Source organism: Phodopus roborovskii, unplaced genomic scaffold (genome assembly GCF_943737965.1).
Source record: "Phodopus roborovskii unplaced genomic scaffold, PHOROB, whole genome shotgun sequence".
In the NCBI taxonomy this organism is placed as follows: Eukaryota; Metazoa; Chordata; class Mammalia; order Rodentia; family Cricetidae; genus Phodopus; species Phodopus roborovskii.
In genome coordinates, this window is record NW_026126575.1 from 4,791,931 (window position 1) to 4,810,499 (window position 18,569).

General features: G+C 50.1%; 1 protein-coding gene across 1 annotated transcript in view; it reads left to right on the top strand.

The window, feature by feature from the left end:
- The first annotated feature begins 7,354 nt into the window (after positions 1-7,354).
- Positions 7,355-18,569, top strand: part of Fgd5 (FYVE, RhoGEF and PH domain containing 5) — a 101,488-nt gene continuing 90,273 nt past the window's right edge. The window contains exons 1-2 of the mRNA XM_051203301.1: positions 7,355-7,576; positions 15,371-18,035. Of these exons, the coding sequence (XP_051059258.1) occupies positions 7,564-7,576; positions 15,371-18,035 (2,678 nt within the window). The 5' untranslated portion in view covers positions 7,355-7,563. The remainder of the gene's footprint in view (positions 7,577-15,370; positions 18,036-18,569) is intronic.

Genomic DNA, 18,569 nt, shown 5'->3' on the forward strand with positions numbered 1-18,569 from the left:
AACCCAATCTCCTGAGCAAAAGGTGAGTAAAGGGACGTGGTACTTGGGAAAGGGGTGAGTACAAGGAAGGAGGAGACATGAAGTGATGGATGGGGCAGAGTTGGTGTTGGAGAAGCATCAGGTAGGAGGTGGTACTGCACTCCTGGCACATGAAGGGAGCCATCCTACATGGAAAAACTAGGAAATAACTTTCTAAGGGACAGGGAAAGCAAGTACAAAGGTCCTGGTGATGAAGGAGGTCCACAGGATTGAAAAGGAGGCTATCATGGCCTGAGTCTGGGGAGGAGGCAGGGGAGGAAGGGGACATGGTAGGTTGTGTGCAGGGCCTTGGAGTATGGTGGGCATCAGCTATTATTCCCAAAGCAATTGTAGGGCTTCGAAAGGCAATGGAGTTCTGGCAGGCTGGACCAGGCAGGGAAAAGTATGGGCCCCTGAGTAGTAAGTAGCATGTTAGTGTCACAGAATCAGTGACTACCACAATACAAGGTTTGTCTTATGTTTCTCCGGGGTTTGAATTCTGGGCGAAGTTCAAGAAAAATCACCTTTCAGGGTCCCTAGTCTATGCTGAGCTAAATGTACCTATACCCACAATCAGAGAACTAACTTGTCCTCCTTCCTTCCTTCCTCCCCCCTTCCTTCCTTTTTCCTTCCTCCTCCTCTCGCTCCCTCCCTCATTCCTCCTCTTCTGCCTCTTCCCTTTCCCCTTTCTATCCTTCTTGTCCATTCCCTCCCCTCCCCCAGCCACACCCACAGCCCTAATGCAAATCCCAATCCATCCTTTTCTGCTCCTCCCCTGGGTCTTTCCACAGCTCCCAGAAGAACGCCCAACCCAAAGCCCTCTCCCATCTCTCTCCATTTCCACCTCTTCCTGGCTCCTTGTTGTCCCTTAGAGAGTACAGGCCTTTTCCCACATGGCAGTTCTATATTCTCACTGCCCCCTCTCCCAATGTGGTCCCAGCTGATGAGGCCTTGGCATACCCCAGCCCCCTTCATGAGATCCACCATCCTCTGAAGTCTCTGAGCTGTCCTGGGCACAGACTCCTCTCCTGGGCATTCCCCAAGCACAGTGCTGAGTGAGAAGCTAGAGGCAGTTGGGATCAGTATTTATGAGCCATATCTGCATGTGTGGCTCCCAGCAGACCCCTTGAAGTGGCCACTCGCTCATAGGAAGAAACTGTGTTCTTGCTCCAGGTACACAGCTAGCAAGGAGCTAGCACTTGAAATAAGCAGCCCCTTGTCAGCCCCATAGCTGTCTCCTGTGGCCCTTGGTTATTGTGTGGCCTGGCCTTAGCTTGTCTTAGTGTTGTCCCATGGTATAAGCTCCCAGCTCTCCTTGCCCTCAGAATGGCAGTAAGACTGTGGCTGACTCCCAGGCACCCATGTGAAGCCATACCCAGAGACAGTAAGCAGCAGCTCCCAGCCAGGCCTGTCCTGGGAAGGGTTAATGTGGCCTCTTTGTCCCACAGTTGCCATGGGGACAGTTCCTGTCCTCCAGGAAGCAGGGAGAGCAGTTTCCTGTTTTGAAGAAGGCCTGAGTGCTGTTTTCCTCCAATAGGCCTGGCCTGAGAGGGACAGGAAGCCTAGGGCCTGGCTGCCCCTGCTGTGGGTGTGTGGTGGAGTCATGCCCAAGCCTGGCCAGCCAGGAGGGGCGGTGTGTGGAAATGGAGCCTCGGGGAAAAAGCCAACGTGGCCAGCACCAGCACAAGGGGAAAAAAAATGCCTGGCCGGAAGGGGGTGGCCACTTCCTCCACAGACCTTGAATCCCACCCAGTGATAAAAAATCCCACCCAGTGATAAAAACTCCAAGCTGGACCTGCCCAGCCCCCAACCTCCTCCTGCCCAGAGCTCCTCCTTGCCCTGGAGATCAAGTAGAGGGCCTACTGGACAAATGCTGAGGCCTGTGCCTGCCCCTTGGGCTCCACTGCCTCTCATCTGCACACTGGATACTCCAGTGAAGGAACCCCCCTTCCCATCTCTAGCCTGTTTGGTAGCCCTTCTTTTCCTTGCAAGATATCAAAGCCCCAAGCCTTCCCAGCATGCATTTGAGCCCCTATCACTGTAAGGCAGGACTTCTAGAATTCAGGTCTAACAGCTCCATGGTGGCCCTGCTCCTACCTCATGGGGTCACTCCACTTCCAGGCATGCCACCTCACAGCCATGTAGCTTCCTCCCCAAAACACTTCCTACTTCCCATAACTTGTAAGACAAAATCCCAACTGTCTGTTGTAGGGCCCTGCACGGCCCCCAAGGCACCTTGATCAAGCTTGACCAAGCCTGAAGATGTTGGCTGGAACGGAACAGGAACATCTTGTCGCAGTGTTGTTACTGGGACTCTGCCTGATTTGCTAACACACTTCTGCTGCGGAGGAACTAAGCTTGAGAGCTTTCACTCTTGACTCTTGATTGTTTGCCACTGTGCTACAAGTCAGTATATAAGCCCACTCCATCCCCTTAATAAACGGCATTCAGCAGTCAGCATTCCAGCTGGAACTTCTAGTGCCCCCACCAGTATCTGCAGCATTAGAAGGAAGGTGGCCTTGCTAAAAACTCTGGCCCTACTGGCAGGCATCTGGCTTGCTTTTGTCCTTTCTGGAGCTGGGACAGCTCATGACGCCACAGCCTGCAGCCTGGCGTGAGGAATGGCAGTTAGTGCAGCGTCTCTCACCTTCTTAATGCTGTGACCCTTTAATACAGTCCCTAATGTGTGATGACCACCAACCACACAATTATTTTCATTGCTGCTTCGTACCTGTAATTTTGCTGCTGTTATGAATCATAATCTGACATGTAGGATATCTGATACTTGACCCCTGTGAAGGGGCCATTTGACAATCCCAAAAGGGTTCCCACCCAAAGGTGGAAAACCACTGTATTAGAGGCTGTAGAGTTAGAGGAATTTCTTTTTCATAGACACCCTTTATTTCTGGTGACAAAAGGCATCCCTCACAGAAAACCAGCCGCCCTGGGAGACCCTGCCATAGGACTAGGAGGCAGAGGAGGCCTTCAGAAAAGGGCCCCTGTCTTGGCAGGAAATGAAGTTGATTGTCACCTCTTCTCAATGGGGACAGGAAGCAGAGCCCAGGCCAGGCCCTGTGTCTCCTGCTGGGCTTCCACAGTGGCCTCCACCTCCACCCCCAACTTGATCCATTCTAGTATTCAGAGGGTGCTCAATAAGTGCTCTTTTCTGTTCCCGGTGTGTTATGATTGCCATTTGTGTATCCCAGTTCCTTCTTGCCTGTAAGCATTTGTTAGACATCAGTGATATACTGGACATGTGCATAACCATAGCCATTTATTGAACACTGGATGGGGAAAGATCAGGGTCAGAATCGGGCTCCAAATTCTCCCACTTACAGCTAGCTGTGTGCCTTGGCTTCTGTGCTGTGAGAGTCTCCTGTGTAAAGGTTCTGACAGGGCCTACCTTAGGGGGTCATTGAAAGGCTTGCACAAGTCAATCTATACCAAGTATTTACTGAGTACACAAAGAAAGTACTCAGCAAAAATGAGTTATTGTGATTTTTTCACATAGGGAAACTGAGGCTCAGTACCTGGTCTGGGGTCACCCACAGGGTTCCATTGCCTGTCTGGGAGGCTTGGTGACAGGCACTCTTCAGTGTATGGAAAGCCTAGGTGCATTCATCTGTGGAGAGTGCCCCCACCCCGCCTTGGGGCAGCTTGGCACAATAGGGCTGCAGGCGGTGGCTTAGGCAGCCAGGTTTCAGAACTGGAGGTCTAGGCTGCCATTAACCTGGTCCTGTGCAGGGGTGTTATAAGCCTCAGAATGTCCCAACATGTGAAAAATGAAGGCGCTGCTGTGGAGAAGAGTGTGAGACTGAGGTGAGGGGGAGGGCATTGATGGGGAGGAGGGTCCTGGGAGGGAGACTGGACTCAGAAGCCCAGGGAACCATCATGGCATAGAGGGGTCTGAAGGTTACATATTGTGTGGGGTGGGGCTGTATGTTCACATTAGTGCCATGTCAGAGAGCATCTGCTACCTCAGTTACCCTGGAGCCCTGGTGGGCATGGAGTGCCCACAGATTGCCCCAGGGCCTGGCTGGGTAGGCAATCAGGTATGTTTATAGGAGGCCAATAGGGGAAGAGGGAGGGTCGGCCTAGGATTCTGTCTCTGCTTCTGTCAAGGTGTCCTGAATGAAAGCAAGCTGTAGGCAAGAGCCTGGGAGTTCCACCTAGCTCCACCTCAGCTCTGTGTCCTGGCTGCAGCCTGACCTCTCTGTCTCCAGTTTTCTCATCTGTACAGTGGGAGAGCTCCAGTTAGCCCTTTCTGCTGCCATGAGGAGAAGGATGCAGGGTGTGGATAGCTATACACAGAGCCATCAGCGGTAGTTACCACTGCTGTGGCCCTCTCGCCTGACAGATACATTGGTCATCCACCCCAGGTTCTTCTGTGCCTAGTTCTCCCAGCTCAGAGCTCACACCTGGCTGTTACTCAGATATTTCAGAGATATAAAGATGGCTCCTTGGGTGATATGAGGAAGCTCAGAAAGGAAGTGTGAGAGGGGAGGAAAAGAGAAACAAAGAGTGAGCAAGAAGAGATGTCTACTGAGGAGAGTGGGCACCCTGCCTCTATGGACCTCTGCCTTCAAGGCATCACTGGTGCCCTGCCAAGCTCCTCTGGAGAACTGGGGACAGGCTTGTGCAACGAAGCAACTCAGGAGTAGCAGTCAATGTATGGATAGGATTTAAGAACTGAGCAGAAGCCAGGTAAGGTGGTGCCTGCCTTTAATGCCAGCATTCAGGAGGCAGAGCCAGGTGGATCTCTGAGATCTAGGACAGCCTGGTCTACAAAGATAAACCTTGTCTGGAAAAACAAAGCAACAACAACAACAAAGAACTGACTAATGTGTAAGGGGTACAGTTTCCATCTGTGAAATGGGAACACAATAACTAGGGTTCTTGGCAAGACTGCATTCATTAAGACTCAAATAGTAGCCAATATGGTCATTACCCTGGGCAGGATGGTTACAAAAGCCACAGACTTTGGGTTTCATTTTCTCTCCTCTGGGAAAACAAAGGAGTTCAAGTTTTACCCTCACAGCCTATCACTCTACACCACCCTCTGCCTTCAGCTGAACAAGTTGAATCCTGTGAGATTTTCCCCACTGGCCTTGGGGCTGTGCTCACAGATTCACATCCAACAGTGTTCAGTTGGACTTAGCTGAGGAAAGCATCTGGGTCTCTCCCTGCCCCCATCCCAAACCCCTTCCACAAACCCCAGAGCAAAAGCAACACTAGAGGCTTGGGATTTTACTTCATTTTCTTAAAAAAAAAAAAAAAAAAAAAAAAAAAAACCCTAACGTTTTTTTCTTTTTGCATCAAATATGGAAAAGATTTACCCATTCATGCAGCTTCACACATCTTCAAACATAGATATCTCCTTACCCTCTCTACCATCAACTCTGTCACCTCCCTCAAGTTGTTACTTCCATTGCCACCAATCCATCCCCTCCACCATCTCCATCACTCACATCATCCCCACTGCCTCCATCACCCTGATCCCCTCCACCATCTCTATCAACACCGTCACCCCTACTGTCTCCATCACCTTGATCAAATCTACTGCTATCATCACATAAACCCTCTCCATCACCCCAACCAACTCTACCATCCATCATTGCTGTCACCTCTGCCATTACTGCCCCTGTGTACCACATGGTCAATCCTTACTGCCTGTACCACTACCAACTCCATCACTTGACCAAATACCTCGGTCACCATCTGGAAAAACACACACATAAGAAAATGTCTATCCTGACACCATCTCCATCATTACCACCCTTTCCATCATCTTGACCATTTCACCCCCTCACCTCTGCACCTTCCACCACCTTTACCACCGGTTCCTTCGCTGCCTCTACCACCACCGACTTCTTCACTTGTTGCCTGCTGACCACACTTACCTATTCTGCCACACACACTGAGGACGGGTCATCCATCTTCACCACGGAGTCCTCTCATCCTCTCTACCTGCAGCGCTACCACCGCTGCCACAGTCTCTCCTTCCGCTTCACCGCTACGTCCTCCACCCCTCTGCCACCCACTTCCAATATCATCTCTACCACTGTGTCACCACCATCCTCAGCTCTGTCACCAGCTAACCATTCGCATGGATCCAAATCTACCAAGAACTTGTCTTAGTAACAAAATACAGCCAGATGTTTTCTTTGTTTAAAAAAAGTATCATCTACTTATTGTTAGCATGTGGGGGCAGGGGCGCACAAATGAGCCATGGTGTACTTGTGGAGGTCAGGAGACACCTTTTGGAGTCTGCTCTATCCTTCCACCTTTACATGGGATTGAATTCCAGTTACCAGGCTCACACAGCAAGCTCTGTATCCACTGAGTCAACTCGCTGACCCTAGATATAAATTCTTTTATTCCAGAGTCGTAAGCATTTCTCTCCAAAAGGCTGGAGGCTCGGGAGTCTGGTGTGGTGGCTCTGAGATGGAAAGGTCATTTGGAAGATTTATATTCGGTTCTTAATTGTGTAATTGGGAAAACTGAGGCCTACTCTATACCAAGACCACAAACTTATTGGTTGGTCCTCCCCCAACATGCCATGCCTCTTCATGCCTCCAGGTCTGCCCAAGTTATTTCCTTTGCCTCTGGTGTGGCTGACCCCTCTCACTGGGAGCCTCTTCTGAGCTCCAGCCCCAAGTATCATGACTATATATGTCAGGGTAAATAGTCAGACAGGGTTCCCTAAGGGCAGAAGCATCTATCTATGTGGCCATCAATGGGCCATACTGAAGAGATAGTGGATCCCTGTTTTGTGTGAATCAAGCCTCTTCAGCCACTAAATATCCCTTTCCAGCCATCTCGAAGAGGTGCAGGTCAACTAGATAGCCATACTCTGTACCAGCATTTCTGATTTAGGTTTGCTCAGAAAGTCCTGGCAGTTGCTTTAATCCTGTGAGTTCACTGAGGGCCCAGAAATGCGCATTTCACACACTCCCCTTGGGTTCCAGCAGCAGTTCTTCACAAGCACAAGCGGGGTGCTTTGCCATAATGTCTGTTTAATTTGCCTTAAGTCCCCAACGACCGCCCCACCTGAGCTCCATGAAGACAAAAACTTGTGGCTATCATGTTTCACGGTCAGCACAGCGCCTAGCCCAGACTGAATGAACATCCAAATCTGAAAATAAAGAGATAGATGGCTTCTGTCCCTATGCCTTGTACATCTCCTTAGGTCTCCTTGACATAGCCCTGGCCCCTTTAAATGTGCGTGGGGACGCTGGGACCCTCGGTCTCTGACAGCACTGAATAAAGAAAGGAAAAAAAAAAAAAAAAGCCTTCCTCTCGGGAGCGGGAGGAAACATCTAGGAGGAGGCGGAGGCGCGGCCAGAGCCTGGAGCCCCGAGCTTGAGCGGACGCCCCGCCCAGCCCAAGCCCCGCGCCCAGCGCCCCTCGCCTTGCCGCGGAGTGCTGCGCCCGGGGCGGGCCGGGCCGGGGCGGGCGCGGGTGCGGTGGACTGGGCAGCAGTGGGACTCCCACAGACGGACCCGCAAGGCACGCAGTGACCAGCCTCGGGCTCCTCGGTGGAAGATGCACAGAGCAGGTAAGAACCCGCGCCACCTTCCGCGCACTGGCGGCAGGCGCTGCAAGTGGAGCCGGCGGAACAGAGGGTCCCTTCCTTAGGAGCTCAAGAGTTGGGGTGTCTTGTCCCAGGCACCCTGCCGTTATCCTCCGAGGAAGGTCCCTTGGAAACCGAGAAGGACACTTCTCCAAAGAGACCTAGTCATACCCCCCCTTGAGCCCCAGTCCTTCTTCTCTGTCCTTTGGGTCCCAGCAGGTCTTCACTTGTCCTTTGGTGGCCGCGCCTGCCCCCCCTCCCCGGGGGCGCATCCGCTAAGCTTCCCCGACGCCAAAGTCTGTTCTGGTACTCTATGGCCCGACACACCCCGCTCTGCCATCAGACGCTGTGAGCTTTGTGGTTTAGCCTGGAAGCCCCCAGGCTCACCCCTTTTAAAACTCCCTGCCCCAGCTCCACTACCAGACAGAGGCCTGGACCGAGCGCTCACTCCTTACCCGGGAGCATGTCCCCCACCCCCCACTCCTCCCCTCTCATTCTATGAATCCAGACTTCACCAGGTCAGGGATTCCAAGAAACCCTAAAGTGTTCTCAAAGAAATTTAGCGATCTCTATCGAGGAGTGCCATTTAGCAGATTGGAAAAGCGAGCCTCAGCCAGATGGGCGGTGCCTGGAATCTGGATTCCAAGTTGCGTGCCTGCGGAAGCCAGAAAGTTCTCAAAGCAGACTTTGCTAGAGAGTAATCCTAGGAAGGAGACCCACCTGCTCTGAGCTGTGAGCCTGCTTTCTTTTACTGCTACTACTGCGCACAAGGGAAGCCCCTTCCCCACCTAGCACCCTGACCAATGCCACACTCCCAACACATCCCCAAAGAAACAGGAAGCCACCATTTTGGCTGTCTTGGAACCATATCCTGCTGCTGCTGCTGCTTGTGATGGTGGTGGTGGTGGTGGTGGGGTGTGTGTGTGTGTGTGTGTGTGTGTGTGTGTGTGTGTGTGTGTGTGTGTTGAGGCTTTTTTCTTTTTAAGATTGTTTTACTGAAAACAGTCATTGTCTTGGGAGCAAGGTGCAGCTAGAGATACTGAACTGGTCTCACAACAGACAGAGGAGTAGAGCAGCCACCACCCTGTGTCCTGGATTGGTGTTGCTGGGGGTACTGACACCTGGTAATTAATAGGGGTCACAGAATTGGGGGCCATGAGTAGGAGTGTCAGTTTATGGGAGTGGAGGGGACTGGAACAGGGCTGGCTTTTCCTACACTCCTAACAAAACCGCTTTGTAACAATGGAGAGAGCCAGTCTAGCTTCCCCACATTTTCCTGCAAAAGGCTGGAGCAGGCTCTCTTTCCCTAAGAGTCTGGAGGATGGAGGCAGTCAGAACAAATTTAGAGGTAGGTTTGGTCCCAGGAAGCCTTTTCAATGGGCACTTCTAGATCTAGCTGCTCTGTAATTTGTTTCTGTAGACACAATTCCCTTTTCAGTGTGATAACCTTCCATAACTGGTGGATGCCATGCCCCTGCCTCCTGATCTCATAGCTCCAGGACTCTTGGGGCTGGACCTCAAAGCCACTATATGTTTATGTGACCTTGAGCAAGTCCCTCAGTTTATCTGTCTGACAAGTAAAGATCTATTCTGACTTGTCACTATTAACTAACAATAGATTGACCAGAACAGTGTCCATCATAGCAACCAATGAATACTAACTCATATTTCCTAGGAACTTACAATGAATTAGTTACAACTAAGATGTGTTCTTTTTGTCTTAGTTAGTATCCACAGCAACCTAAGGATGTGAAATTGAGGAGTACTGACCTGTTCAGGGGCCAAGACAGGATGGAAACACAGGCTATTCAGTTTCAGACCCCCCCCTTTTGTAATTCAGGCCTAAGTCATTGGTGCATAGGGATGTTTGCCTCTTGACTTTGTTGATTTTTTATTGTTGCTGTTGTTGTTGTTCTTTCCCTTGAACTCTCAATAGTCCCATGAAAAGGTGGATAGTTCTTCCTTTCCCCAAAAGGAAGCTGTGGCTACCAGAGGCAAAGAGATGTGTACCAGACCTCACAGTTGTGGGTGGAAGGGCTTGTCCAGACCTCAGGCCTCTCCCTCCTCTGTCTCCCACTGTCTTCCTGGGAAGTGCCCTGTTGTGGATCACTGAACAAGCTTAACAGCAGCCTAATTGGAAACCAGCAGGCTTAGCTTGGACTCTCCAGCAGGCACCTAGGAATGGATGTTAAATTAAGATGCATTGCAAGGTGAAATTGGGAGGTAATTGCTCTTGTAACATATGGTCATGAGTGCTCTAGGGGGAGTGGAGGGAATGGCAGGTGAAACGGACTTGGGGACCGGACTCAGAGTATCAAAAGATGTTGTTGCAAGAAGCTCTCTGAGTTAAAAGAACTGGAGAGATTAACTTTTTGGTTCAGTCCCTTCCTTCTACAGGTGGGGAAACTGAGGCACGGGAAGGGGGAGGCTTGGCCAAGGTGACACCTCCAGTTAGTTAGTGGGTTAGCTGGGAAGGGAGGTTAGGCTCCTGGCTCCCTGTTCAGGGCTCCTTCCCAGACTTCATCTAACCTGACTCCTGCATGGTTGTGAGGGAGAAGCAAGCATGAATGTGTGAGTGACAGATATTTAATTAAAACAGAGAAAGTAGCAGCTAGTACCAGGAGCAGGCTGCGAGTGATTTGTATCATCAAGCGCTATTAAAATATTCTTTCTTCCTGTGCCCATCCTTTAGTTAGCATTTTGCCTAAAGGGTTGCTCTCTGCCTTCACACTATCCCCAGGTGTGGCAAATTACCAGGCGTCATGGGTTTTAGTGACTTGGACAGGGCAGATCACCTGTAGGGAGAGAGAAAGCTCCTAGGCAGCCAGAAGGTGCACCAGCCAGGTCCATGCTTAGCTTCACAATCAGGAAGTCAAACTCAGCCCAGAGGAGCAATCCCAGAGCTGACTTCCCCTGTATTCCCAGGTCCTAAAGCTCAGCACTGGGCTTGTTTGTGCCTCTAGGCTCTGCACACACTGTCACCTCTGCTTCACCAGTCAGGATGGTAGGCAAGAAAGCCAGGCTGTTCTTATGCGCGCTCCTGCATGCCTCTCACCCTCCTCAGTCTCTTGCTGGTCAAGACTCCCGGGACCCCCTCCTGGGTCCTACTCTCCCTGTCCATAACTTCCATCACATCCTTCCATATCCACCTGTAACAGGCCTGCCCTGGAGCCCAGATCACACATCTCTGCTAGGTGTGTGATAAGTAACTCACTTAGACTTGTGCACACTAAAATCCTGGGACCCCCTTCCCAGCCCTGGTCATCTTAGCTGTTGCAACTTTATCCTTCTAGGTAAAGTTGCATGGCCTGGGAAATTTTCTCTCTTCTACACCACATCTGTTCCATGTGCACATCCTCCCCCTTAGTTCTGTTTCATCATTGGAATCAGATTCCTTGTTGTTCCAGCCTGGCCCAGGTTCCATCGCTACTACCCGGAGTACTGTGAGAGCCTGCATGTGTGGATCCTCACGCTTAAGCCCTGCTGTTCACCCTGTTCCTTAAGCCGTTGAGAAAAAGCTGGGGTATCCCCAAGACTCATCTCCTGCCGCCCCCAACCTCCTGTTGTTTCCTTCCAAAAGCATTGGCTTCCCTCCTGTCCTCTGCCCAGCTTCTTCCTTCTTTTCTATGTCTTTAATGTCCCCTCAGTGAGACCAGAGGGTTTTGTTGGTATGTGCAGAGTCTAGACTAGGAGCCCATACAGGATAGGAGAGCAGAGGAAACTGAGTGGGAACAGATTGGAGCCGGATAGTCACACTTTGTCAGACCATTACTTGACTTTGACACATACTTCACCTGACAAGCTGCTCCTAGTTTCTCTCCCTTAGTTTCCATAGATTTTACCCTTCTCACTGACACTGGGGCTCCTGGGGGTCCACTGTCAGGAAATGCTCTGTGGGAAAAGGAGCAAAAGGTTGGGTGGCTGGACTTGGACAGAGGAAATCTAGGTTCTCTTCAGGGCTGCTCTGTATCCACTGAGTGACCTCACACCAGCCAGCTGCCAGTGAGGAGCAAGATATCTCTTGATCTCCAAAGGGACAAGCAGAAGTACCATGGCTTTGGCACTGGTGCAGGAGCAATAGATGCTGAATGCTTGTCATTCCTTGGGCTCCTGTGCAGAAGGCATTTTCTTGCAGGATCACGCTGCAGACCATACTATAACCTTTCTCAAGGAACAGGCGCCCACAGATCAATAGCTTGATTGGATGAAGGATGGTTTGGGAGTGGGGGCAATGCAGCTAGGGTGACAGTCATTTTTCACAGCCTGTCTAATCCTCAGTCATGTCTCATGGTGCCCATGTGAAATGCCACCTGTTAAGGATGAGAAATGAGTGCCCCCACCCCTGAAGAATAAGTCATACCAACATCTGACACCTGATGTTGTGAGCTGGCAGCTGCTATCGAGTAGTGTACCAGATAGGCTGGACTCATGCTGGAAAGATGAGGGGGGCAGGAAGGATGCCTCACCCCACAGCAACAGGTATTCCTGTGTGAGCAGTTACTCTCATGCAAGTGCCAGACAAGAGCTTCTGTCTTCAGTGTATCCCAAGGGGAGCTATATACTGTCCCCATTTTATAGGTGGTAAAACTGAGGCTTAGTTCCACAACTCCTAAGCAGTGAAGCCAGGGTTTGAATCCAGCTTAGTTGTCACCTAACAGTGACTAGTGGTCATCTTGTTAAACACTATATACATATATAATGTATATTATATGTGTATATAACATATTATATATGTATAATATATATTATATATATTTCTAAAGTAGGAATCATCTGGGCTTGATAAGTCTTATAATTCTGACACCTGGGCAAGCCTAGGTATTGATATAGATGAACCAGGGGTGGTTGAAGTTGATGACATTTGGTGAGGTCTTGATAGTTGTGCCCTTTTTCTCTCTTTCTTGCCTCCAGCCTCCTCCTGTACCCCATCATAGTAACCTGACCTGGTGAGCAGACTACCTGTTAGACACTTTGCCTCATCATAGGGTCTGTGCAGTCTTGAATGTACCTCCCTGTACTTCAAATGATAGAGTCCTGTCATTTGGTTCATGATACTGACTTTGGCTTCAGACATAATGGCATTGTGGTATCCTTGGGAAAGGGCCACAGAGTGATCCAAATCACAGCTTAGCTGCCACTACTGAGCCCCATATCTGTAGCTGGTGAATGGAGATACCATTTCAAGGTCTTCTTGTGAAAGGAGAATGTCAACTTGCTCATTCAGAATGACTATATATGCTCCTTAATTTACATTGGGGTTACATTCCCATGAAGTCATCATAAGTTAGAAATACCCTGTCAAAGGTACATGCTGGGACTTTATCTCCCAGCCATGCTAGTTCAGTTGAGCCCTGAAACCCACCTTTGCCTGCAGCTGTGTTAAATCATCCTGGGTATCTAACATAGCTCACTGGACACTGTATTGGAAGTAAGACACAGATGGTTGTCTGAATTTTTTTCAAACTATCATAAAGTTAGGTTGAACTTTATTCAAATAATACTACTTTTGTGTGTATGAGTGTGTGTGAGTGTGTGAGTATGTGTGTATGTGTGTGAGAGAGAGAGAGAGAAGGGGGAGAGAGAGAGAGTAGAACACAGCCTCTGGTGTCATTCCTCAGCTGCCATCCACCTTGTCTTTTGAGTCACAAAGCTTGACAAGTAGGCTATGCTGTCTGGACAATGAATTCTAGAGATCCACCTGTCTCTACCTTCTCAAAGCTTCAATTCCAAGCTCACACTGCCAACATCTAGGTTTATGTATGTAAATTCTGGGAATCTTGGGTCTTCATACTTACATGGCAAACACTATATCAGCTTGGCTACCTCCCTAGGCTCCCATTCTTTTGGAGACAGGTCTTATGTAACTGGCCTTGAATTCCTGATCTTTCTGTCTCTGCCTGTCAAGTTCTGACATTACTGCCTACTATTCTCTGTGATGTTTGTATATATGGAGTTGAGTAAAATGTAGTGTTTATTTGTTGTTGCTGCTGTTAGTTTATTTTTGAGACAGGTTCTCAATATGTAACCTTGTGCGCCTAGAACTCTCTATATAGACTAGGCTGGCTTTGAACCAACATATTTGCCTGCCTTTGAGCATTGGTGTTAAATTAGATTGTGAAAGTGACTTTCACCTAATTTTATTTCACTTTTTTTTTCCCTAATGTGGCTTCTCTGTGTTATCCAGTCTTGATGCTGAACTCTTGGACTTAAATGATCTTCCCGCCTCAGGCTTTTTAGTAGGTGGGTTCTTGGGATGAGTCCCCATACCTGACATTTATTTTATTTTATAATATGACTATAAGAATATTAAAAATATGTATGAACTAGGCATGATGTTACAGTCCTGCAATCTCAGATTCAGGAGACTGAGGCTGGAGGATCATGAGTTTGAAGCCAGCCTAGGCTACATAGTAAGACTTTCACATGTATCACGTATATCTATCATGTACAATGACAGATGTGGTTCTTGATTAGTGGGCTCAAAGGCCGAGGAGAGGCTTATTTGCTGAGGGAAGCCCAGCCCTCTGCTACCTCTTCTCCTGGCTCAGGAGCCAGACTGGCATCTGAAGCTGCTGCCACACCTAGACCTCAGCAAGGTTAGGCTGAGGATGAAGCCTGTCTGGGGGAAGTGTGGCTCAACTTGAATATATACTTCAGTTCTGAAGTGAAGGTATCAGCATGGACTTACATGCCTGAAAAGTTCATTTTACTGAAGTACAGACTGAGGCGTGAGGACCAGGGAGGGAGGCCTTGGAAGCAGACCCTGCTAGTTGCTCAGACCTAAAAGCTTTGCAGGGGCTCACCTTCTCCTGGAGGCTCCCAGTCATGGCAGTTACTCCTGGCTGAGTCCTGATGTGTATGTACTCTGCACACATCTTTTATCTACCAGTCTGCAGCCCTTAGTATCCCGAGGGACATAGTCTTTTGCAGCTATTCATGATGTTACATACCATTTCTTTTCTTCCATGATATTTGGAGGTGCTGGCTGGACACTTTGGAAACATGCAAGCTTTCTGAGTTGAAGCTCACAGTGTTCTTGGTGTGTCATTCTTGGGAGGGATAAAATGATGGATATTCAGCTATAGCATCCCAAGGAGCTACAGCTCTCTCTGTAGTTCTAACTCCCCAGCAGATTCTCTGCTTGAGCCAGTGAAAGCCTCTCATCTGTAGTGCTGGCCACTTGGTTAGGGTGCTGATGAATACCAGCTCTGTAATGACCTGGGGGCCTGGCTGCCCAGCTCATCTTTTTCTCACAGAGATCATTCAATAAGAAGTTCTTGGTGAATGAATGAAAAGATCTTGGCACATTGTTCAAGGCACACAGGATTCCGTTCAGCTGGTTCTTGTTAGCTGGACTGTGGATGAAGCTCTGTTCTCCCACTCACAGAAAGAGCTGTTAATATTAGGTCAAGGGTTTTCTGGTTTTTGCAGAGGGTCTCTTGTAGCCCAGGCTGGTCTTGAACTCACTATGTTGCGGAGGATGACCTTGAACTTTTGATCCCCTAGCCTCTACCTCACCAGTGCTGGAATTGCAGGCTCATAGGGTGCTGGGTATCAATCTTAGGGTTTCCTGTACACTAGGCCAACACTCTGTTATGGAGGCTTTGGCCCTAGTTCTGTGAAAGGATTTTGGAGATGTGGTAGAAGAGATGGAGGTCTGAGACAAGTCACAGAGCTGGGAATGTTCCTCCATCCTGCGGTCACCATGCTTTGGAAAAAGAGACTAAATAGAATTTAATTGTGGTTTTTCCCCTTCTTTTCTCTGTTTTTGCCCTTTAGATTCACCCAAACCACCACTTGCTCCCAAGCCAAAGGTTACCACCAGTCCTTCTACGCCAGCAGCCAAGTTTCCCCCCTCACCTAACCCTGACAGTTGCCCTAGTCCCAACTCCATGTCTAGGGGCCCCAAACCTCCCATCGCTCCTAAGCCCAGACTGGCAGGCCCCAGTGAGTATGGAGCTGGTGTGCACCTGAACAACAGCCTCGGCAAATGCAGCAACGGAAGACTTCTCTGCCAGGACCGGGGCATATATGATGGGCACCACTCCACCCTAAACTGCTCTGAGTTGGAGACTGATGCAAAATACATATTGGTCCCCAGGGCTCCACTGAGAGGGGATGCTCCCATAGATGGAGATACTGGGGAACAGGGATTTGAGGAGGAAGTCCAAGAGCGTGATACAGAGCAGATGGGAACTGAGGGGGACTTGGCAGTCCTCGATGAAGAGGCACCAAGCAGAGACAGTGAGGAATGCACAGGACACACTCTGGAAGGTGAAGAAGACTGTGATCATGGTCCTAAGACAGATGAGACACCAACATCCCCAGATGAAGGGGCAATAAGCAGAGACAGTGAGGGAGGTGAGGAGGACTGTGACCAGGGCCCAGGTATGGAGGAGCAGCCCATGAGTGAGGAGGAGGTGAAGGAGCATGCATACAACCTTGTTGATAGTGGCCCCTGGGATGAAGAGGAGCCCTTCCGTAGAGAGAGTGTTCTCATCCATGTCTGCTCTGAGTCCCCTGAAGTTCCCTGTTGGGAGCCAGGGCTTCCCGAGACTCCAGGGGAGGTAGAAGAGGATAATGAGGATGGATGTAACAGCATAGAACCTGGGGAGCCCAACCAGGACACTGTTCAGGACACAGAGGGTGCCAGTGGATCCCCTGAAAATGGGGAGGTGTCACCAGATGTCCAGGAACAAGAAGTGGCAACTGACAGCCCTGAGGTCTTTGGGGAGGACTGTGAAGATGATGCAGAAGGTGGGGACCAGGTAGACCAGGATGAGCCACCCGGTTGCGATAAGGATGCCTTCAATAGAGAAACTGCAGCAGCCACCACAAAGACGGAAGAGGACCCTGAAGAGGGTGGCGACCCTGTGCAGGAGGACCCTGCTGAGGAGAACTGCCAGATCATTCCCTTTGAGAGTGACAGCATGGAGGAGGATTTCACGCCCACACCCACAGAAAGTCCCTATGAACTCTTCCCAACTGAGAGCACCTCCTTCTGCAATGACATCTGTTCTCTTTCAGAGCCAGCCAAGGGGCCGGAGCCAGTGTGTGGGACCTGCATAAAGGAGGCTTCTGGTACTGACCCTTCACTTAACCAGCGCAATTCCTTGCAGGATGGAGCTGGAGAGGCACTCCCTGTCCCTGATGTTGTGGTTGTGCCAGAGGACGAGGATGCAGTGAATGATGCACTCAACAGCCCCTATGTGATGGGAGTTGGCTTGCTGAGCCTTGGAGAGGGAACACAGTCAGACACTCAGGCTGCATCAGGCACTCGGAGTGGGTACAGTACATGGGAGGAAGGGGACTCTGAGGGTGGCCTGGTCCCAGTGGATAGGAAGAATATTGCCACAAGGGCCCGGCCCCACTCTGGGAAGGTGGCTGGTCATGTTCCAGAAACTGTTCTTGAAGAAACAGGACCAGAAGCCTGTTCATCAGCTGTGGGAACCAGAGACACCAGTGAGGAGGTAAAAAAAATGGGTATGTTGCCGGAGGGGAAGCCCCCTGAGGCTGGCCGGGCCTTGCCAGCGAAACCCAGAGCATTCACTCTGTACCCGAGATCCTTCTCTGTGGAAGGCCGGGAGAGTCCACTGTCCATGTTCCGGGAGTCAGAGGGGGCTGGGTTGGACAGCCACCGTGTGAGGAGGAAAGAAGACAATCTGTCACTGCCAGGCGCCATTGGCTCCTCCGGCAGCTTCTCACAGCGCAGCCCTCTGCCCTCCGGTGGCACCTCCACGCCATCCTCCGCGGTTGACATCCCGCCCCCTTTTGACCTAGCCTGCATCACGAAGAAACCCATCACTAAGAGCTCACCTTCGCTCCTGATAGATGGCGACACCCTGGACAAGGCCTCCAAGAAAAAGAAGTCCTCCTTCAAGCGTCTCCTGGAGCTGACTTTCAGGAAGAAGTCAGAGAACAAGGTGCACATGGATATGAACCTGTCGTCTTCCAGGTCCTCCTCAGAGTCCAGCTATCACGGCCCAGCCAGGGTCCTGGAACTGGACCGCAGGAGCCTCAGCAACTCACCACAGCTCAAATGTCGAACTGGGAAGCTCCGGGCCTCTGACTCCCCTGCGTCCCTCATCTTCTACAGAGATGGCAAGAGAAAAGGTGTCCCCTTCAGCAGGACGGTGTCCAGGGTGGAGTCCTTCGAAGACCGCTCCAGGCCACCCTTCCTGCCCCTGCCACTCACCAAGCCACGGTCCATTTCATTCCCTAATGCTGACACTTCAGACTATGAGAACATTCCAGCCATGAACTCGGATTATGAGAACATCCAGATCCCGCCTCGCAGGCCTTCGAGGGCTGGAACTTTCACAAAGCTGTTTGAAGAGCAGAGTAGAGCCCTGTCTACTGCAAATGAAAATGATGGCTATGTGGACATGAGCAGCTTCAACGCCTTCGAGAGCAAGCAACAGAATTCAGAGCAGGAAGCCGAGAGGTACGTGAGGGACAGGTCCTTTCTTGGAGTCTGGGCCTAACTGTCTGAGGCAGCTAAGGTATGGAGTTGGGGTTGACACACTTGGTAGGGCCTGCTTATTTCCAGCTGTGTGACTTGGGGTGAGTGGCTCTACCTCTCTGAACCAGTCACTTCACCTGTGAAATGGCGCTCATGTTTCTCACACTAGAGTGTTAGACTACAATATAAAACTGCTAATTATTAAGGGGACAGTTCTCATGTCTAAGGGACATTGCTTTCACACACACACACACACACACACACACACACACACACACACACACACACAGAGCAACTAAGAGAGAAGGTTCTGGAAATTTGCCAAGCTATCTTTCACCATCAGGAAAATACCCTAATTAATTGATACCTTCTTACTGTGTACACATAGAATTAGAAAATACAATTTATTTAAACTATCCAAAGGGCCCACAGTGCCTCAAGCTAAATTTCTGAATAGAAGTCTTGAAGAGGCGCATCTAAGCTGATTTGAAAAAACAAAACAAAAACAGGGATTGC